The sequence below is a fragment of the Lytechinus variegatus genome, chromosome 5 (assembly GCF_018143015.1).
Source record: "Lytechinus variegatus isolate NC3 chromosome 5, Lvar_3.0, whole genome shotgun sequence".
In the NCBI taxonomy this organism is placed as follows: domain Eukaryota; kingdom Metazoa; phylum Echinodermata; class Echinoidea; order Temnopleuroida; family Toxopneustidae; genus Lytechinus; species Lytechinus variegatus.
In genome coordinates, this window is record NC_054744.1 from 7,586,376 (window position 1) to 7,607,119 (window position 20,744).

General features: G+C 35.7%; 1 protein-coding gene across 5 annotated transcripts in view; it reads right to left on the bottom strand.

The window, feature by feature from the left end:
* The window catches only part of LOC121415181 (sodium/calcium exchanger 1-like), a 94,735-nt gene that overhangs the window by 16,883 nt on the left and 57,108 nt on the right, over window positions 1–20,744 (bottom strand). For 4 of the 5 annotated variants that reach the window (XM_041608329.1, XM_041608328.1, XM_041608332.1 and 1 more), the window contains 2 exons: window positions 2,420–2,577; window positions 1,589–1,688 (listed from right to left, as the gene is read on the bottom strand). In XM_041608329.1, the coding sequence (XP_041464263.1) occupies window positions 1,589–1,688; window positions 2,420–2,577 (258 nt within the window). Of the gene's footprint in view, window positions 1–1,588; window positions 1,689–2,419; window positions 2,578–8,562; window positions 8,590–20,744 lie in introns of all 5 variants that reach the window. The other variant, XM_041608330.1, reaches the window with a different exon arrangement.

The window sequence follows — 20,744 nt, forward strand, 5'->3', positions numbered from 1 at the left end:
CTGTCATACCAATCTACCCCTCTGTTTAATCTCACACAGAATGATCTCTGGTATTGCCATAGCAACATCAAGCTTTGTCCGTGAATTTGTTCTACCTCGGATGAAAAGTGGAAAGTTTAATTATTATCTGCTGTCTCTGGTGGCCTCATGCCGAGCCATGCATTCAGCTTTGGAATTATTAATATCATTCATTAAAATGAAAGGGTGATATCCGAAGATATAGAAGGATACAACCGACCCCCCAAATAACGTTCTTCTCATACGTGCATTTCATCCATTATACATGTTTCGGGGAATCATATACGCCAGTCAATTAAAATACAATACCGAACAGTTACAGCTTTAATGGTATTTGGAATGTATTGTCTGGCTCTGCGGAGCAGTTAGACAAATTTAGAATTCAATTGTCTTGATAATGAACGGATGATCAGAAAATTGCTCTGACAAAAACCTTTACGTGCGGACAAGTTATGACGTAAAATAATTTTGCATTTCTTTTTATCAACTGCATATTTTCTTGCTTATAAATTGAATTTCCTTCACAATGCCTCCATCAAAATTACAATACTACCATTAACAAAGCCCCAATTTTCTATTCTTCTTGATAATTCCCATTTCTAGATTCTCAGAAATATTGTGCAGATAAAATGGGGGGGGAAAAGGTAAGTTTCAAGTAACATTGATTACTGAAATTTCAATTTGTTTTCTTCAAAGCACTATAAATATACACTGTTGAATTTTACATCTCTAAAACAGAAATAATTACTGTTGTAAGACTTTCTGGTAATGAGGATTTTTTTCATTTTCTCTTCTAATTTATGTCTCTCATATTAGAATTTCCTCCCGCTGGTAAATGGTGGAAAATAAATAGAAATTGATGAAATAATAATCACAGATCATATTATTTGTAAAATGCACATCGTATAAATAATAATACTACCAGTATATAGCTTCAATAGGCAGGGGCATATAATACAAATCCATGTTGGAATGCTATTCAAAACTACCAATGAAGCTCAACATCTATAACATTACAACTAAAATTAAACACGCAAGCCTCAAGATTTTTGCCCCCGAAACAACACTGCTACTTATAATACAAGTTGTGAAACAGACTTCTCAATTTGCCTAAATTCAAAATAGGTATTACATATGGAGTGATACATTCCTAATGTAAGAAAATAAAAGACTAGAAATAGCTTCAATTAATCAAATCAAGCTAAAAGATGGCAAGCCGGCAACACCATCATCAAGAATGCATGTGCCCTTCAAAGAGTTCACTATTTTCACATAAAATTGGGGGCAGCTCAAGTTGCTATGTTCTTAAGTCTAGAAAGAGTTATCCGCATGAACAATATGTGGTAACTACCATTGTTTTAATTCTAAAATACAACTTTTTTCTGAGCTACTCTCAAATTCTGTAAATGTTTAGATGAGGTTTCAACACACAATCGGCAATATGCCTTGTAAATAAAAAAATATTATGACATTAGTGGCTTTCCATACTTGTTACTGATTGGATCAATCGCAACTCTTTGCATGACCAACATTAGGCCCTGAGGTATAAGTATGAAAAAAGAAGACTTACGGAGTTGATCTGTGAAAGAGGACATCAACCTCCAGCTTGCCGCAACTTTCCATCACGGTGTAATTTGGCGATGCAAAGGTGAACTTTCCCTTTAAGTCCTCTGTATACAGGAGAAACAATTACAGCCAATTAATAATGCAATGGATTTCAAGCGAGTGCTGTATCAAACCAAACAGAACAAACTTTCAGCTAGAAGGAAAGAGACAGTTCAGCAACTAACACCACTGCAATGCAAGATAATATTTGCGATCAATTGCAAATATTCTGTCGCAATTTTACAACTGACAGATCAACGTTAGCTATAGCAAATCCGATTAAACTTCTTGTTTCAAGGAGCAGATTAACAATCAATCACGAATTTGCAATTAATTGCAAGACATATGATTGATTTAGGGACCAAATATAGACTTGCAATTGATCACAAGTTTCCTGCAACACACCTTAAGTCAATTGCATCTAATTACGATTGGTTTTAAGAAACCTTTTGCCTCAATTCCCTCATGGATAGAACACAGTGTTCCGTAATGTGTGCCACAGTGTGTTCACAGTGTGGAACACAATGTGAAATCACCTTCACACTGCTAAAATTTGAGCCTGACAACAGTGTGTATCACGTATTCACATAGTGGACCATGTGAACGCGCTGTGGAACAGTCACACACTGTCAAGGTGCTCACCGTGGGGTATAAATATCTTCACACTGTTGAATGGAACATTTTGACATAACAGTGTGAACAATACTTTTCACAGTGTGAAGACACTGTGTGACACTGTGTCCTTTCCAGCATTGTCCCCTCCAAACAAAAGAAAACGAAGAAGAAATAAGCTTACCTGACAACGCGCCATCACTGGCCTTCTGCATAGCTTGTACCTTGTCCACCAGGGCTAGTAGCCGGGGCTGGTGTCCGCCTGCCCCACCGGCTGCTATCCTCTGGGCCATGAAATGCTTCTTGCCCCCGATCATGGACCGTACCACAGCGTGTCTGAATCTGAAGAACCAATCAATGGAGCACGTCATCAAAATGTGAAATAAGAACGACAATCAGCAATCTTTTATTCAATTTCACTACCCCCGTGAATCCTGTTATTACTAGAAAAGAATTTGAGTGAATTAAGTTGTGTTGATTTGTTTTATTCAATTTTCAAAACTTTGATCTCTGATTAATCTGTATTTTCTATCATTTTTTTTTACATAAGCATTGCTGCTCCTTCGACTAAATCAGGGCGTGTTTCCCAACACTGTTCATATAGTTCGGTATCACTTTACCTACAAATTGGTAAATAACCAAGTGAAATGCAAAAGGTGTTTCTGATGGAGGTGTAACTGTAATCTTAATTGAACTATAGCATATTAAAATTTCTTCTAATAAGCAGCCTTATAATTCAAAGGGACGCTATTCCCTTTCAATTCAAATTAATATTTTGCTTATTTTCAAACACAAACAAGCACAAAATATATTCATTATGTAATATGTACCTGACCTTTAAGTATATTTGGTAAATTAAAATACACAAAATGAAAGCATCCATGGAAATAATCAAAATAATAAGTCGAACATATGATACAGCAATCAATGGAATTGAGCGAAATGATCAGATATGCTGGATATGAGATGAAAAATGATTTTTATTTACATGCAGCATAAGGAAAGATGAAACACGATGAAAATTTACTTCATAAATGATAAATTTCTTTTTGATGAAAGAGTAGCAATAGATGATGAAAAATGCATCTGCCAAAAAATAATATCATCCAAACTGCATGCCAGAATAAAAAATACCATCTATACAAATATATCACAAGACAAAATCAAATTAAGTTGATACTCTAGCATGGAATCACATCTTGCATTCACCATACAATCATCATGCATTCATCATGCAATCATATGTAAACAAATGAGAATAGGATATATCGGGTTAGTCCGCAAAAGAATGAATTTTGAAGAGCGATAGATGATATGGCAATCATATAAATGCAAGATGAAACAATTTCTTGGATCATTCTTTTCTAAAAAGTAAGAATGGTGAGCTTTTCCTATTATTGCGTTTTTTCTCCAATGTAACTTGAGATGGTCATGCCATGCGGGAAGGGAGAACATGATTTAATGGACGGTTTCCATGACAACAGTTTGGATACCATAGATTAAACATGAAGGGTAACAAATATTCCCATTTCTTCCTCTCTCCAGTTCATCCCAGGTTCATTTGTCATCATGAGCTTTGTGAAATTGGAGACGACTTCCAACTCCACGTCCAAATGACTAGTTATATAGATTTGCTTTCAGTGGGATAACATTTCACTTGGAAGTAACATTGACGCAGCAACAGAAAAAAATGCCTACATTCATCTCTTTAAAGGTACAATGAATATGTAAAACGGGATATGTATATAAGCATATAATTCAATTACACATGCACATGCATATATACATGTAGTATAGTGATGCACAATGTCCGAAAAGAAAATTCAAGGTGGATGAATAAGAATGACTGCATGAGAATTTAGAAAAAATAATATATTATTTTAACAAACTAACAATCTAGACCACTGTTTTTTATTGCCAAAGAGTGATATAAGAAGATTGATAATTGCCAAAGTCAAATCAAAATAAAGTATTTTTTCAAGAATGATTGATAATCTAGCAATAAAATTTACCTGACAGACTCTCTGCTGGGAACAAGGTTATTTTTTGTTATGGTTTTATGTTTTCCCATTTTTAGTAGTCACTTAAACATAATCATCCAACATGTTCCACATCTCAATCCCTTCAAACCCAAAGTCTGTCTTGTCTTTGTATGAAATTAATGGAAATTACTTCATATTGCAGGAATGAATGGATTGAATTTGGGAGACAAATACCGAAAATGACATTTCAGGTGAGAGCAGAGTCACCAAACGGTCAATTCATTTACAAAACTTGTCTAGCGCATGAAGTTCCAGCCTGTCAACATTAGAATTCCTTATTATTTGTTTATTCATGTTGCTATGGAGATGACCTTTATTCCCTGACCCTGACTTTCAAAGAGAACACTTGTATAAATGAGGCATAAAATGGGATCATCATCATCAGGAAAGCTGTCATCACAAAGACTCTTCTGGTATGGCAAGACAGATGAAAGCAAGGAAGAATAAAATTGGGGATAAAGAAGGTGAAGGGAAGAAAAGGAAAAAGGAGATAGGGAGAGATAGAAAAAAATGGAATAAAGGAATGAGATAGGACTTAGACATGAAGTCATGTATATTCTCTTTAAAATTATATCATGATATTCATATATTTTTCTCATTCACATTCATGGTCAAATATTCATCCTGTAGACATTGCATGTCACAATTCACAATCAGATCTAAGTACAGGGGTTTGCATAAAGAATTGACCCCCCCCAAAAAAAAAAAAGTATTAATAATAATAATAATGATAATAATTAATAAATAAATAAAATAAAATAAAATGAAAAAATTAGAATTAAATGAAACAAAACAAAATAAAACGAATAAATAAATGAATAAATAAATAAAAATAAACTTTACAAAACTAATAACAATAATATTAATAAACAAAAATTAAAATTAAAACAGCTGATGATTTTTGTTACATAATATTGATAATCAAAGCCAAATTTTAAAAATAAAGGAAAAAAAAACAATGAAAAATAAAACAAAACAATGAAGAAAAAACAATAAACAAATTAAAAAAATAATAATAATAATGATAAAAAGAAATATTAATTTTTAACAAGAAAATTAAGGAATCTTTTGAAAATAAATGCAAGGAATGAGAAGGAGATACAATGTGATATACAGCCCCCCCCCCCTTCAACGAAAGGAGAAACTAAATGACTCTAACATCACATCAATATGCACAAATCTGTCAAGATATCCTTCTTTTGCACCTCATCCGTGACACGCACATCTTCCAGTTGGATAGCCAAGTAAACCCATGATAATACAGGGGGTCAGAGAACGTGGCATTCTACACCAAACACTTTCGCATCAGGGATCACCCATCTCCTCAGAAATCTTCTCTGCCAAGACCAGACAAATGACGATTGTTTCTGCATCAGTTGCACCTCGAGCACGAGTGAATCTTCCAGAAACTCAGGTATAGTTGAAGAATTTTTCGCCTAACCCAATCACACCCGCACCGCTAATTAGGAGCTACAAATCTTCCCACGTTACCGCTTTTAGACCTGGATGAAATGTCTGCTCCAACTCACAGTATATTCCTACACGCTGAACATATCCCTTTTAACGGTCACTCATAGAACTTACCACAACTTTGTCTAAAACCTGCATCTATTTCACCTTTACAGTTGTTTTTTTAAAGATTTAGAACTTGTACAGCTATATCACAAAAAAAATTCTGATAAGCAAAAAAAACCCCTCAAATTATCCCCTACCCTTTGACAATATGGAAGGGGCAAAAAAAGTTGCAAGCACTTTTGCATTTTCTTCTTTTTTAAGCTTTCACATTTTTCCTACAGAAAGGGTGGTTGCGCGCGCGCCCCCTACAGAAATTTAAGCGTGCCACATGCTAGTTACTAGCATGCGACTAGCAGGGCGCTCGCTTAATAAGCGAGTGCACGCTAGCAAACAGTCTCTGTTCGCTAAAAGATCGCGTAACTATTACTCTGCACGCATATTACACGCTTATTAAGCTAGCCGCATGCGAGTTACTAGCATGCCGCAAGCTTGCCGCAAGCTTGAAAATTTCTGTGGGCCCCTCCCCCTGGATCTACCAACATCCACTGGTATCTCTTTGTATTTTCTTGCCACACATAAACTACATATAAAAATATAAACAATTATTTCCAAGGTGTATCTTTCATATCTACAAGAGTTTGGGATCTAAAAATAGTGTATTGAACTCACTTTATGGAAGTTTACTTTTTTACCCAGATACATCTTTTTTAATTGTTATTGTGAACCACTCAACATTAGATCGAAGTAGATTTCCCCTTCAAGCAGTTATCTGGATGGGATTGCTTTCAAGCCAGTGGTTTTAAAAAATCTGGCTTTTTTTTACAGGGAATAAACATTCTTGATTCATTGGAGGTCTAATGCACCAGAAAATTGAATTTCCTAAGTGAACTGCCATCTTAAAACACGTGCAGCACGTCACATGTTAGGTCTACTGAAAATCACAAGAAATCTCAGAAAGTATGCATTTTATTTCATCTTATACTCTCGTCAGTAATTAATCAAATTCATAATGCATTTTCTACACTCATAATGCCTGGAGTGAGATAATCGCTTAAAAAATCATTGAATTTTCATTTCATTTTCTTGGAGATGTATCTAGATAAAATCTGATGCTTTAGAAGGTCACCCATATAGTACTGCAGCTTTGATTTTAATTTTGTAAGTAGTGATATTCAGGAATTATAAGTCAACTTCAATGTGGGTTTAATTGCAAAAGATATACACAACACTGACCTTTTACTTCATGGATCAAGCTCAACAATCTGCGATACGTGGTTGGTAGTCTTACATAAGGGAGAAAACAAGTGTCTAAATGCTTTCCCAAAGAAACCATGTTTCATGAATATGTTTACACTTTGAATTTAGGGTATCATTGGTGATTTGAGCTAAGAAATGTTGTTCTCTTCAAATACAAATCTGCATTAAGCCATTAGTCAACAGGGTTACCAACTTTTCAAGAAAACAAAATTCCCTGATTTTTCTCTGATGAAGTTTAAAGATTCCCTGATAATCATTTGAACCCACTCCCAGTTACGCATGTTTTCTAAGTTGTTGCAGTGAATTACATGTATTTTCAGTGTAAAAACAATAACATAAAACTTATTAATACCACCATAACAAGTCATTCAATGGATGTTGTTTGGATATGCATCAAAATATAACAGAGTCTGACTGACGACCGTGCTTTCGACTTTTGGGTCAATCAAAATTCCATGATTTCTCCCCCGACTGGAAAAAAGTAAAATAATTTTGCCTGATGGGCTGGGAACCCTGACAAGTAAAATCTTCCGTTATAATTTAACATACAATATTTTACTACAAGTCACCAAGCTCCCCTCTCTCCAATGTTATTTCAATACTAACGTCATATACGGCTGCTCATCAATCCATTTCACCTTGGCATTTTTCATCAACAGGTAACCGCCCCTATGTACCTCTTCAAAAGTTAGTCTGCATAGTACAGACACTATAAGGAAATTAACGTGGTATATCTTACGCGGAACTGCCTGAATCATTGTCCAACGCTCGTTATTACTAGTATGCACATTATCAATAATAAAGCTTGTAAAGTTGGGAGAGTTTAATGATTTAATTGAAGAAATTTTTGTAAGTTATATCGTGCTTTATAGCATGTCTACATAGGGTCTGTACTTGGAAACTACAATTAATCAGACATTTACATCATCGAGGCAGCGAGCAGAAAACATGATGAATCAGCAGACAGTCTACCTCATCCCGAGTAAATGATAATTTTTGAAGTCTCATTCCCGATTTCTTGCTTCCGTTTTTGAAAGGCGAAAAGGGGGCAATACCAGCACACATACACGTAAGGGAATGTTAGAGGGAAATTGAGGACAACCTGAAATAATGCCTGAGACTTTCTAATCTTCAAGTTACGGTATTATCATTGCTATAACCATTATCATCATCATCATCATCATCATCATCATCATCATCATCATCATTTTCATCAGCATCATCATTGTCATCATCACCATCATCATCATCACCACCATCAACACATCTAATATTCTATAACACTTTACACTTGTTTTAAAGTTTCTTTCTTGTAAGAACATCTTTTACAAACAATCATCATAAACATTGCAACTTGTTATGAATAAAGGACACTGGTATATTTAAAATCAAAATAATTCAATTTTTTACAGTAACATTCACAGGAGCATGTAAACTATTTTTCATGAATTAAGACCATACACGAATTTGTATTAATGGGTGTGTTAGGATGGATGCGCGATGATCAACTCACCTCAAGATTGGAGTGCTCGGCCGTTTACTGTGAGGGGTGGGTGCAGTGTGTTTTTACAACATTAACATGCAGTCAAAAAATGGATGCAGCACACATCACAATGAAAACATGGATGGGTCACATATCAGAGGCATGCATTGGTTCAAAAAGGAAACAAGATGGGATGAGATGGGTTAAAGCAAAAATGAATGGGTGTGGTGATGGTGACGATGGTGGTGGTGGTGGTGATGATGATGATGATGATGTTGATGGTGGTGGTGGTGGTGGTGGTGATGATGATGATGATAATGGTGATGGTGATGATGAAAATGATGGTGATTGTAATGATGATGGTGGTGACGATGATGAAAATGATTGTGATGATGATGATGGTGGTGGTGGTGGTGGTGGTGATGATGATGATGATGATGATGATGATGATGATGATGATGATGATGGTGAAGATGATGATGATGATGATGGTGAAGATGATGATGATTATGATTATGATTATGATGATGCAGCTGCTGCTGCTGCTGCTGATGATGATAAAGATGAAGATGATGATGAAGATGATGATGATGATGATGATGATGATGATGGTGATAAAGATGATGATGATGATGATAATGATGATTGTGATGATGGTGATGATGGTGATGATGATGATGGTGATGATGGTGATGATGATGATGGTGATAAAGATGATGATGATGATGATAATGATGATTGTGATGATGGTGATGATGATGATGACGATGATAGTGATGATGATGATGATGATGATGGTGATGATGATGATGACGATGATAGTGATGATGATGATGACGATGATAGTGATGATGATGATGAATTATATGGGATGTTCACTCTAACATGGTATGCTACACAACTGATTCAATATCGAGACTGCAAAAAAATCACTCATTTTGCAGAAAACATGCTCATTTTCTCTCTCACAAGTACTCACAGAGATATATATCATTATTTTCATTATTCAATTTTAGCAAGCATTAATGCTGTTGGCACTTTTTGGCAATATCAGCTTTTTTTCTTACATTATGTGATCATAAATTCTGAAAGCTGTATCTTCTTTCTTTAATCTGACATTCGTTTCCTGCAGAAAATATCCCTGATTAATTCTGTGCATCTTTGTCACTAACCATCTCTTTTTTCAGTGTTTTTATTTGGTGAATGCAACCCCTTTCTCAGAAATTGAAAAAGCCGTGCTTACCATTCCACCCTACAATGGCAAAAGGAAGTAAAAGACGTAAGAGCCAAAACTGAGTTGCTGATATTTCCATTTCTACTACATGTATTACTATCAGAATTTTCAATAATTCAAAGCCTTCAGATTGCAGTAGTAGCCACATAGGCTAAAAATTGTAGTTCCAAACATTACAATGACGTCATTACGATTCCGAATTTAATTCATTTTCACATCTGTGTAGAGGAATGTAATAACAATATTTGATATTTTCTTAATCGAGTTTGTTCGATCAGTTTTACCTCACCAATTTTTGTTTTATTCTGAATTTGGGTTGTTGGCCAATGGTAGGAGGTGCTGACGCAACCATCCAAGATATGCAGAGCAAGGACTTGCATCACACATTTGAAAGGACGATAAATGAGGTAACGCAAGAATCGTGAGCAGAGTCTTTCACATATGAATAGCAATACCCTGAAAATAAGAGATTCAACAAAAGTATCTGCCGTAAAGCAAAAATTCACCATTTAGGTCGATGACATGTGAAGTACGGATATCATATTCTTTTTTTTTTGGAAAAGGTTAAATTTGCAACTAACTTCCTTTTGCCATCGGTGTAGTTGAGTGAGCACTTACCATGGATTGTGCATTAGGCATGAGTAAAATGTGAGATAGATTAAAATCAAAGCACAAAGGATATAAAAAAAATTATGGATTTGGGCCATGTTAGGAGAAATGAAAGGCACATTCATTCTGTATCAATAACATTTCATTTATCAACTTTATCAAATATTAGCTCCAGAGATTGAGAAGGCCATTCTTTATGTAAAGATTTTGTGGCTTTTTAGCTTTTTCTGCCAAAATATTATACATTCATCCCAACAAAAAATTCAACCAACCTTTCTGTTGGTTCAACAGAATCTATGCAAAATGAATTGAGATCTTTTTGACCAACAGTCGATCACTTCATATTTCAACCAACTTTTTGGTTGGTTTAAACAATTTTTAGAGTGTATATACATTTTTTATTAAAACCGGGCTTCACAGAAATATGGGTGGAATGCTAATGGAGCATTTAACCCTCTATATAAAAGAATACATCTTAGTATAATAGAAACAATAAATTCTTCTATTTCAATGATTGAAACAAAAAAGCTTTACAAAGCAAATCTGCAAGTTCATAAACTTGATTTATAATGAGGCCTGCTTAAAGCTTTAGCTCCTTATGAGCACGATAATAATAATAACAGCAGGGCCCGCTGGGAGAACAGTTTTCGGAACTGAAGTGGCTACCCTGGGTAAATATACCTCTATTATTATTATTATTATTATTATTATAATTAAGCAAGCATTGCAGACCACAGTGACAGAAGAACATTTAAATAGCATTTCATTTCAAACAAATTGACAAAAAGATCACATTGACAAATGGTGTATTGGATAGACGATGATGCTTGTATACTTGGCAATTAGCCTAAATGGATGAGGGAAGAAAAGGATTTATAGAGTTGGGGGAGAGATGAAATGGAACAAGTCGGGTATGGTTTTATGTTGCCATGGCAACAGTGAAAGCTGGATTGGGTTCCTCATGCAATGTGATGGCTGTGGGGGAGTGCATCGTAAGGGCAGGTTATGTGCATGATTTTTTATTGAAGTGTCATTTACTTGAATTGCACATCGTCTGTTTAGGCTGCGTTTATGCGACCTCAACCCAGAATCATGATTGGAATCACGATTTGAATCATGATTCAAAACAGCAACATGAATCACGATCCGACAGAATCAGCGTTTATACGACCATCTTTCTAACGCTGTTTCTCCCTGAATTCGGGCCGATCCAGTGCGCATCACAGTGCGCAGTTTGACCCAGGAAGTATAGGTCAACATTTTCGCGCGTGTTTCTAACTTCACGTCGGCTGCTAGATTTTTGCTGCCACCGGAGCTAACGTACGCGCGATCGTTTGTGCAAGTGCAACTCGGCTTCCGAAAAATAAATCTTTTACTTCCAGAATTCCGTGTATTGTACCTCGTATTGTTTTTGTTTACTTGTATTCAATCTTGTCGGTTCATCAAAAATGGTGTTCGGTAGCCGTAGTACTGGGCACGAATTCTGTTAATTTTGTCTCGACAGGCGGTGCCACATCTCCGTTGAAATCCCTCCCTTGCAAGTAGATCGTCTTATATTTCTGTGAATCCCGGTAAGGGATGCTTGTGCTTCAGGCTGAGCCCAAAGCACAAGCAGAGCCCTGAGTTCGTCGTCAGTCCAATTTGTGCCTTTGGAACTTGAAGACATGATTGATGAAAACAGTGAAATCAGGGTGACCAGACGTCCCGTATTTCCCGGGATTGTCCCGTATTTCAGAATATTGAACAAAATGTAGTTAATACATTTAAAAGTGACGAATTTTCATTAAATAACCAACAGCTGACGAAGCAGGGACAACAATTAAATCGATAACTGTAAACTTTTGCAAGTTCTGCGATGATTTCTTGCTAATACATTGCAAACGAACTGGCCTCCTGCCTGTGTGTGTGGCAGGCTACTAGCTAGGCATGGAGGATCGAAGCAAATTCTCAATGGTGCAAACACCTCACATGATAAACAGTTTTTCCACCAAAATGATCACAAAATCGGCGGGAAATTCTTATAATTATACTATGGATTCTCAGTTTAATGATTTGGAGATGTAATCGGAGGAAAATGTTATTGACTTTTCATAGTTGTTTCAGCTTTCGTTTTGAGTCTTGGTGTGCACGATGCCGCGATGTTTCATCTAATTTTTAAGTTTGACAATATGTTTCACTTTGAAATTTTATTCATTTCTAAAACATTTTATGTTTAAAATTTTAAGAATACATTTAAAAAAACACCAAATAAAGTTATGTTTTTTATTAGATGATTGGATTTTTTGTTTACTTGAAGTTTGAACTTTTCCCTTTTCTTTATATACCCTATCCTTTCTGCTTGCCCTTTTTTGTTCCATCTATCTTTATTTCCTATCTTTCTTTCCTCGACATTTTCTTTTCTCTCTCTGTCTCTCTCTGTTCATTTTTCTTTCTTTCCTTCTTTATCCAATATACTTTTTTATTTCCTTCATTCTTTCTTTCCTTATAATTACCTTGGCTTCCTTCTCTCTTCGTCTCCTGTTTCTTTTCGTTCTTTCTCTCCTTCCATTATTTTCTATTTTTTCGTTCTCTTCCCCTTCATTCTTCCCTTCCATTCTTTATTCCTTTCTTCATTTTTCCCTTCTTATTCTTTTCCCTTATTTTTATTTTCTTTCTTTTGTTTCTTTCTTTCAAAGAATGAAGGAAACATGTTTATTTCCTTCATTCTTTCTTTCCTCCTTTTTCTCACCTTTCCCCCTTTAATTGTCTCCTTTATTTTGCGAGACATTTATTATATTAATCTTCCCTTCCTTTCTTTCTATATTCATTTCAAAGAATGACGGAAACCTTTTTTTATCTCTTTTATTATTTCTTTAATCCTTTTATTCTAACTTTCTGTTATTTCTTCTGTTTTCCTTTATTTTCTTTCTCTCCTTCATTCTTTCGTTCACCTTCCCTTCTAATTCTTTATATTTTTTCAAAAGTCTTATTATTATACTATGGATTCTCAGAAGCCCACACTTTGTGTGGGCTTCTTTGTTGATCTTCGTTTGTCAATTGTCCCGTATTTCATTTTGTGAAATCTGGTCACCCTGAGTGAAATATACAAATGACGCTACAGTACAACCCCGGGGTACAATACACAGAATGATAATTCCTAAATGCACATGACAATTGGCATATACCGGTACTAGTACACTGGCAATCTGCTACACGAAAATTAACCTGCACGAAACACAGCGCGCGCCTTTGAGTCGAACCCGGAAGAAGCACGACACAATGACGTCATAGAATCATGATTCAAATCACGATATCGTTTATACGACCCTTTTCGTTCGTGATTCTACAGAAACGTCTTTCCAAACGCCCCTTTTTTCGTGTTTCATGTTTGTGATTCTAATCATGATTATATTCAATTTCGACTAAACGCAATCGTGATTCTGCAGAATCGTGATTTGAATCATGATTCTAATCATGATTCTAGGGTAAAAAAGTGTCGAATAAACGCACCCTTAGAGTCCTCAGCCCATTCAATTCCCGCTTTTCCCCAAGGCCCAATACGGACTGAGATAAACAGATTCATTCATTTGATTGTGTTTTTTTTTTATTAGGGGGCAGTAATAAAGACAATTTTGAGCTCAAAAACATATGAACACAAGAATCATTATCATTCATGTTGTACATTGACCATTATGGTTTTTTGGGGGGAGAATGTTCAAATAATTTTGTCAACCACTTCCATGCAGCTTGCCGAGGCCCGGAATTACATTACATACAGTATAAATATACTTGTTGCGTTCAAGACATGATTCTGAGATCACTCTGGGAGAGTCACCATGTACAAAGATCCTTTCAGACTTTGAAAGGTATTGTTTCATGGCTTTACTTTTCCAGCCCACACAATATTTCTTGTATGAATCCATTTTTCAAACTATCAATTTCTGAGCCATTGAGAGATCACCTAAAATGCTATTGTGTCTTTAGACAAAAGAAAAAATACCTTTCTAGTCTCAGATGACACAATGTTATGAAAGAGAGCAGTGATCAGTGTTTATACACAGTGGACTAAGTGAAAATATTATTCACACTGTTAAAATGCTCAAATTCAACAGTGTGAAGATATTTCAACACTGTGGACACTTCGACAGTGTGACTGTTTACAGCGTGTTCACACAGTCGACCATATGAATATGTGATTCACACTGTTGAAATGCACAAATTTAGCAGTGTGAAGGTGATTTCACATTGCGTTCCACACTGTGAACACACTGTGGCACACTGTGTTCTTTCCAGTAGGGCATGACTCAATCAATGTCTTTACACAGCAAAAACTGTGGTGTTAACCGGTGTACATAGAGGACCACACCAGTTATTTTACACTGGTGTTAAAATTAGTTTTACACCTTTAGGTGTTATTACACCTTTTGTTGTTACATTTACACTCTTTGGTGTTATGTTTAATCTCTAGGGTGTAATTTTTACACCTCAGGGTGTGGTCCTCTACTAACACCTATTGGTGTCAGTTTTTACAGTGTATCTCTATCAGAAAATCACATGTAACATACACTCAATGAAACACTCATATGGAATACAATCACTAGTTAGTGGAAGAAGGTCCTAAAGTGCATATCTTCACTGGGAACTTTCTTGCGAAATGCGAACAAATACTTTCTAAATTACAAGGATTTAAAATAGATCCAGATCGGCTTTGAGGAGTGACCGGTCAAATTTTAGATTAAGATCTAAACATTGAGGAGTTAAAAACGAAAAGATTTGATTTTAAATATTTTGAGATTTCAAAGTTAGTCCTTAGGATTAAAAATAAATTCAATATTCAGCTGGTCACTATTTACAGCTGATCTGCATTTATTTCAAATCCTTTGGATTTAAAGTTCAATCTAAATAAATCCAAAAGATTTACTTGAAAATGTTTCACTCCAAACGTTCCAAGTTTTGAATTCAAATCTTTCAGGTTTAAATCTACATTGAATGTTGATTAGTCAATCACCCGAACCGCTCTAGATTAATTTTCAATCCATGAGGTTTAGTGTGTTGAGTTACATATTAAAAGACAAAGAATGAGCATAATCTTCTACGATTAAAATCATGGCTTCAATTAAAAAAACAATGTGAGCTGTAACGAATCGTGAAAATATAAAAAGTCTAATTCAATTAAGTTTGGTTTAAATGCGTAAAAGTTAATAGCCATCTGTGGTGTGATTAAAAAACAACTAGGAGGTTATGAGGAAAAGAGATCTAGCACTGCAATATATAGCTCGCATCAAGCACATCTAATCAATAACAATTAAAATCACAACAACAAAATTGGAAAATACATTTTATTACTATATTCTAGCCATGCCTAATGGATAAAACAGAAATCCAATCCACACGCAAGTGGTCAAGACTAATGAATTAGGTGCTATTCATTAATCTACGAAAGGGAAAACAGGTTTTTCAGTTAGTTTAAATGAGGTTCTATTTATCCTTATTAACCCTTCTGATAGGTTTAATACGTACTTCAGATTCCTTCCGTTTATGATTGCCATTGCAATTTTGTTTTTTTTTCATTTCCTATTCTCTGTTTTCTTTTAAAATTCATTTCCATCACCCGCCATACATTCAAATCACACAATTGAAACAAAAGTATTTTTTTTCTATCTTCTTTTAAAATTCTTAATTATCTGCATCCTTACATTATTATCCTTCTCCACATTTGCATTTGTTCTATCGTCTACTAAAAAAAATCTATCCTTCAATCTGTCTTACTGTCGTTCCATGTCCTTTTCTGTCTTTCCATATATCTCTCTCTCCCTCTCCCTTGCTCTCTTTCAATCACCTTGCTTTAATCAACTTAAATCCTACACTCAACTAGCAAATTGTGTTTCCATAGCTTAACCAGATTCGCATTGGGAATCAATTAAGTAAGGCCCTTCCAATCCGGCTGTCTGATAGATATTTGGTTAACATTTTCCAAGCATCCATTACATCGTATTGCATTCCTTACTAATTCATAGTTGCATCACCCCCCCCCCCCCGGACAACAGGTTCATGTATATAAACGAAAGAGCCCCCCCCCCATTATTCCGCATGTTGTGCCTACTGCAGAGAACATGTTAAGTGAAAATCTTGCTATATCATATTTTATCAGATATCAATGGTCTGAATGGATCTGTTGAATGCACAAGTGTTGTTTAAATCCATTTGAGGATTAATACTACCAACAGACCCCCCCCCCCCCTCCTCCCCCATCCCCATGTTGGCATTGTGATTAAGCTATGATATAGGGGGAGGGGCCTTCTCAGTAACTTTTAAAACTCCAATGCAATCTATAATGTCCATCAAACTTAGAGAGCAGCACACTCCAACCGATAATTTTAAAATAATTCTTTCATATCTTATGCTGATAAGATAAACTTACAGGTGGTGGGTGAGTATGTTAAAGGGGAAGTTCATCCTGAAGAAGACTTTGTTTTAAAAATAGCAGAAAAAATTGTAAAAAATATTGGTGAAGGTTTGAGGAAAATCTGTTAAAGAGTAAGAAAGTTATTAGAGTTCAAAGTTTTGGATTTGTGACATCATAAAGGAGCAGCTGCCCCATGTGTTATGTAACATAAAATGCATGAATTTCAAATTTTGTATGGTTCCTGATGACTTGATTTTGTTTTTTATTCATGATCGGTTGTGAAATGATTTGTCTATTGATATACAAAAGGAAAAGTAAAAGACATTTTCAATTTTCTGAGAAAATGACATTTCATTGATTTTTTACCATTCGCTATGTAGGAATGCTACTCGCATATGATGTCACAAATCAAATAATTGAAATTCTAATAACTTTTTAATTATTTGATAAATTTTTCTCAAACCTTCGGCAATATTTTTAACTATTTTTTCTGCTAATTTTACAATAAACTTTTTGTCAGGGTTAACTTCCCCTTTAAGAAAAATATATACAATCAATACTTACCACTGATTGTTACATTTTGTATGTGGTTTTCAATAGACCTAGTTGCACTTAATAACACATTTAATTGCATCTTTTATGTTACAGGCCTCAGATCTACGAATTGATCAAAGTCTGATAAGGAAAACATTGCGATACCAAGAGATACAAGCAATATTGATTGTAATATCCTGTACATGGCTCACCACAGACTCATAGTTACAATTGTATCATTAATCACATATTTTGTGTAACCGGCCCTTGATCTGGGAATACGACCAACAGGTATAAAGCCCAATACAGCATCCCAACAGAACGATCCTTATCTAACTAGTCAGCCAAACACAAGCCAGTGAAATTAGAAGAGAATGACTTCTAATCCCCTTTCCATTATACCAGTATATGACAAAACATGATTGCTTGATGTTGAATTTTCCCAATTACAGTTGTGACAATGAGATTGCAATAAAAAGGGGGCTACTTTCTGATTTGGGCATGCAACGATGACGTTGCCACGGCGATAGGCACCAAGGTAATTTCCTAAAGAGCTTTAATGCTTTCAAATACCGTTCTATAATTTATGTCCTCATGACAAATAGCAATGTGATACAATCAGGGGGCAGAGTATTGAACATGTAATTTGGAGAATGATTGCAGAGCTGCGGGATTGATAACGAGGCTCAATATCAAAGCGCAAAAAAAGAATAATCATCAATTTGACTGACCTCATATGACGGTGGACTAGTAATCATGTATCTTTGTGGCATTCATGACCGAGCTTGCTTTGCGAAAATTGCTTTTAATGATCTGCAGTGGAGAGGGGACCTATGTGTGATCCTGTATGCAAGCTCTTTGTATAGAAACATCAATTGCCTGAAATATTAAACCCCATCCCCCTCCCATGGGATAAAGGCACAAACTAAATAAGCTCTGTTTAGTATTATAATTCATAATAAAGACCAAAATCTCCAATCCACAAAATTTCTCATTTTACTCAAAATTCAAGAAGTAAACCATGTTATGAGTTATTTTTTTTATATGAGCTCAAAGTCTAATGATGATGATAATGATGTGATGATGGTGGTGGCGTTTGTGGTGGTGGTGATGATAGTGGTGGTAGTGATGATGATGATGATGATGGTGATGATTATGATGGTGATGGTGATGATTATGATGGTGATGGTGATGATGATGATGATGGTGGTGGTGGTGGTGGTGGTGGTGGTGGTGGTGGTGGTGATGGTGATGGTGATGGTGATGATGATGATGATGATGGTGATGATGATGATGATGATGATGATGATGATGGTGATGGTGATGGTGGTGATGGTGATGGTGATGGTGATGATGATGATGGTGATGATGATGATGATGATCACAATAAACATTTAAATAACTGGATAGCAGAAAGTACGGTAAGATAGAACTTGAAGCAGATAAATATTTTTCACTTTTCAGAGTAAGCTGTAAAGCTGGCTTGCATGCAAATGACAGCTTGTACATTCAGCAGTGTATTTCGTGCAGATTTACTTGAAATTCACATAGATATATAGGCCATGCGAAAGGCTTCTTGCAGAAATCAATCACCTCACTCAAGGTTTGCAATTTGTTTATACTGGTCTTTGCAACTCTTTTATAAAACTGGTTCTGGTAGATATTTGCTCTCATGCAATGCAAAAATGCCGCTCAAGTTTGGCACACTCATCTTAATCATAACATTAAAACATTCTTAGGATAAGAAGGGCAAAGCACGCAAACTCTATACACTGTGAAAAAATATATGTTGGGTAAAATTTTAACCGGCACAAGGGTAATTATGTGTCCAACCTGTTTGAGGCAGTATTTTACCCAATGCGGGAAGCATATTGTCCAGTAAGGTTAAAAAATGACCAGCAAATTACTATTAGAATTAGAATGGGCAAATTCACTGGATAAATAGAAATGCCCAATATTGGTTAGACACAAAATTACCCTCAAGGAGCACTTTTACCCAACATTTTTTAGAGTGTATGCATTCAATTAAATTGAATGGTATAAATCTGTGCAGGCATTTATGACCTTGTACTTGCAAATATTTGAGAAAAATGAAAAAATAATGAATATGAAATCACATATGGACACAAATATATAGACTTGCCATGATGATGATGATGATGATGATTTTTTAAGCCAAAACAAGCCAAACAAATATGGTGAAACTTTGATGAGAAGCCAAAACAAGCCAAGATGAGTACACAAACAAGTGGAATGCCTCTGGCCGTCTCACCTGCATCACGCGGTTCAATATAGCAGCAGTGCTGACTTTGAATACTACTCTAACTCGCACAAGATGTTCAGTGATACATGGTTACTCTTATGTCCACTTTTTATGAACTAGACCAATAAACTTACAGAGATTCACCAAAAAACCCCAACATGGCCAAAGTTCATTGACCTTACATGACCTTTGACCTTGATCATGTGACCTGAAACTCAAACAGGATATTCAGTGATACTTGATTACTCTTATGTACAAGTTTCATGAATCAGATCCATAAACTTTCAAAGTTATGATGGTAATTCAACAGATACACCCAATTCGGCCAAAGTTCATTGACCTTTGACCTTGGTCATGTGACCTGAAACGTGCACAGGATGTTCAGTGATACTTGATTACTCAAATGTCCAAGTTTAATGAACTAGACCAATAAACTATCAAAGTTATGATGGTAATTCAACAGATACCCCTGATTCGGCCAAAGTTCATTGACCCTAAATGACCTTTGACCTTAATCATGAGACCTGAAACTTGCACAAAATTTTCAGTGATGCTTGATTACTATTATGTCCAAGTTTCATGAATCAGATCCATAAACTTTCAAAGTTATGATGGGAATTCAACAGATATCCCCAATTCGGCCAAAGTTCATTGACCCTAAATGACCTTTGACCTTGGTCATGTGACGTGAAACTCATGCAGGATGTTCAGTGATACTTGATTAACCTTATGTCCAAGTTTCATGAACTAGGTCCATATATTTTCTAAGTTATGATGACATTTCAAAAACTTAACCACAGGTTAAGATTTGGATGTTGATTCCTCCAACATGGTCTAAGTTCATTGACCCTAAATGACCTTTGACCTTGGTCATGTGACATGAAACTCTAATAGGATGTTCAGTAATACTTGATTAACCTTATGGCCAAGTTTCATGAACTAGGTCCATATACTTTCTAAGTTATGATGTCATTTCAAAAACTTAACCTCAGGTTAAGATTTGATGTTGACGCCGCCGCCGCCGTCGCCGCCGCCGCCGCCGCCGCCGTCGCCGCCGCCGTCGGAAAAGCGGCGCCTATAGTCTCACTTTGCTTCGCAGGTGAGACAAAAACTTTGATGACAAACCAAGACAAGCCAAAACAAACCAAATGCATATAAAGAACTCCTTGAAGCAAATCCAAACTTGC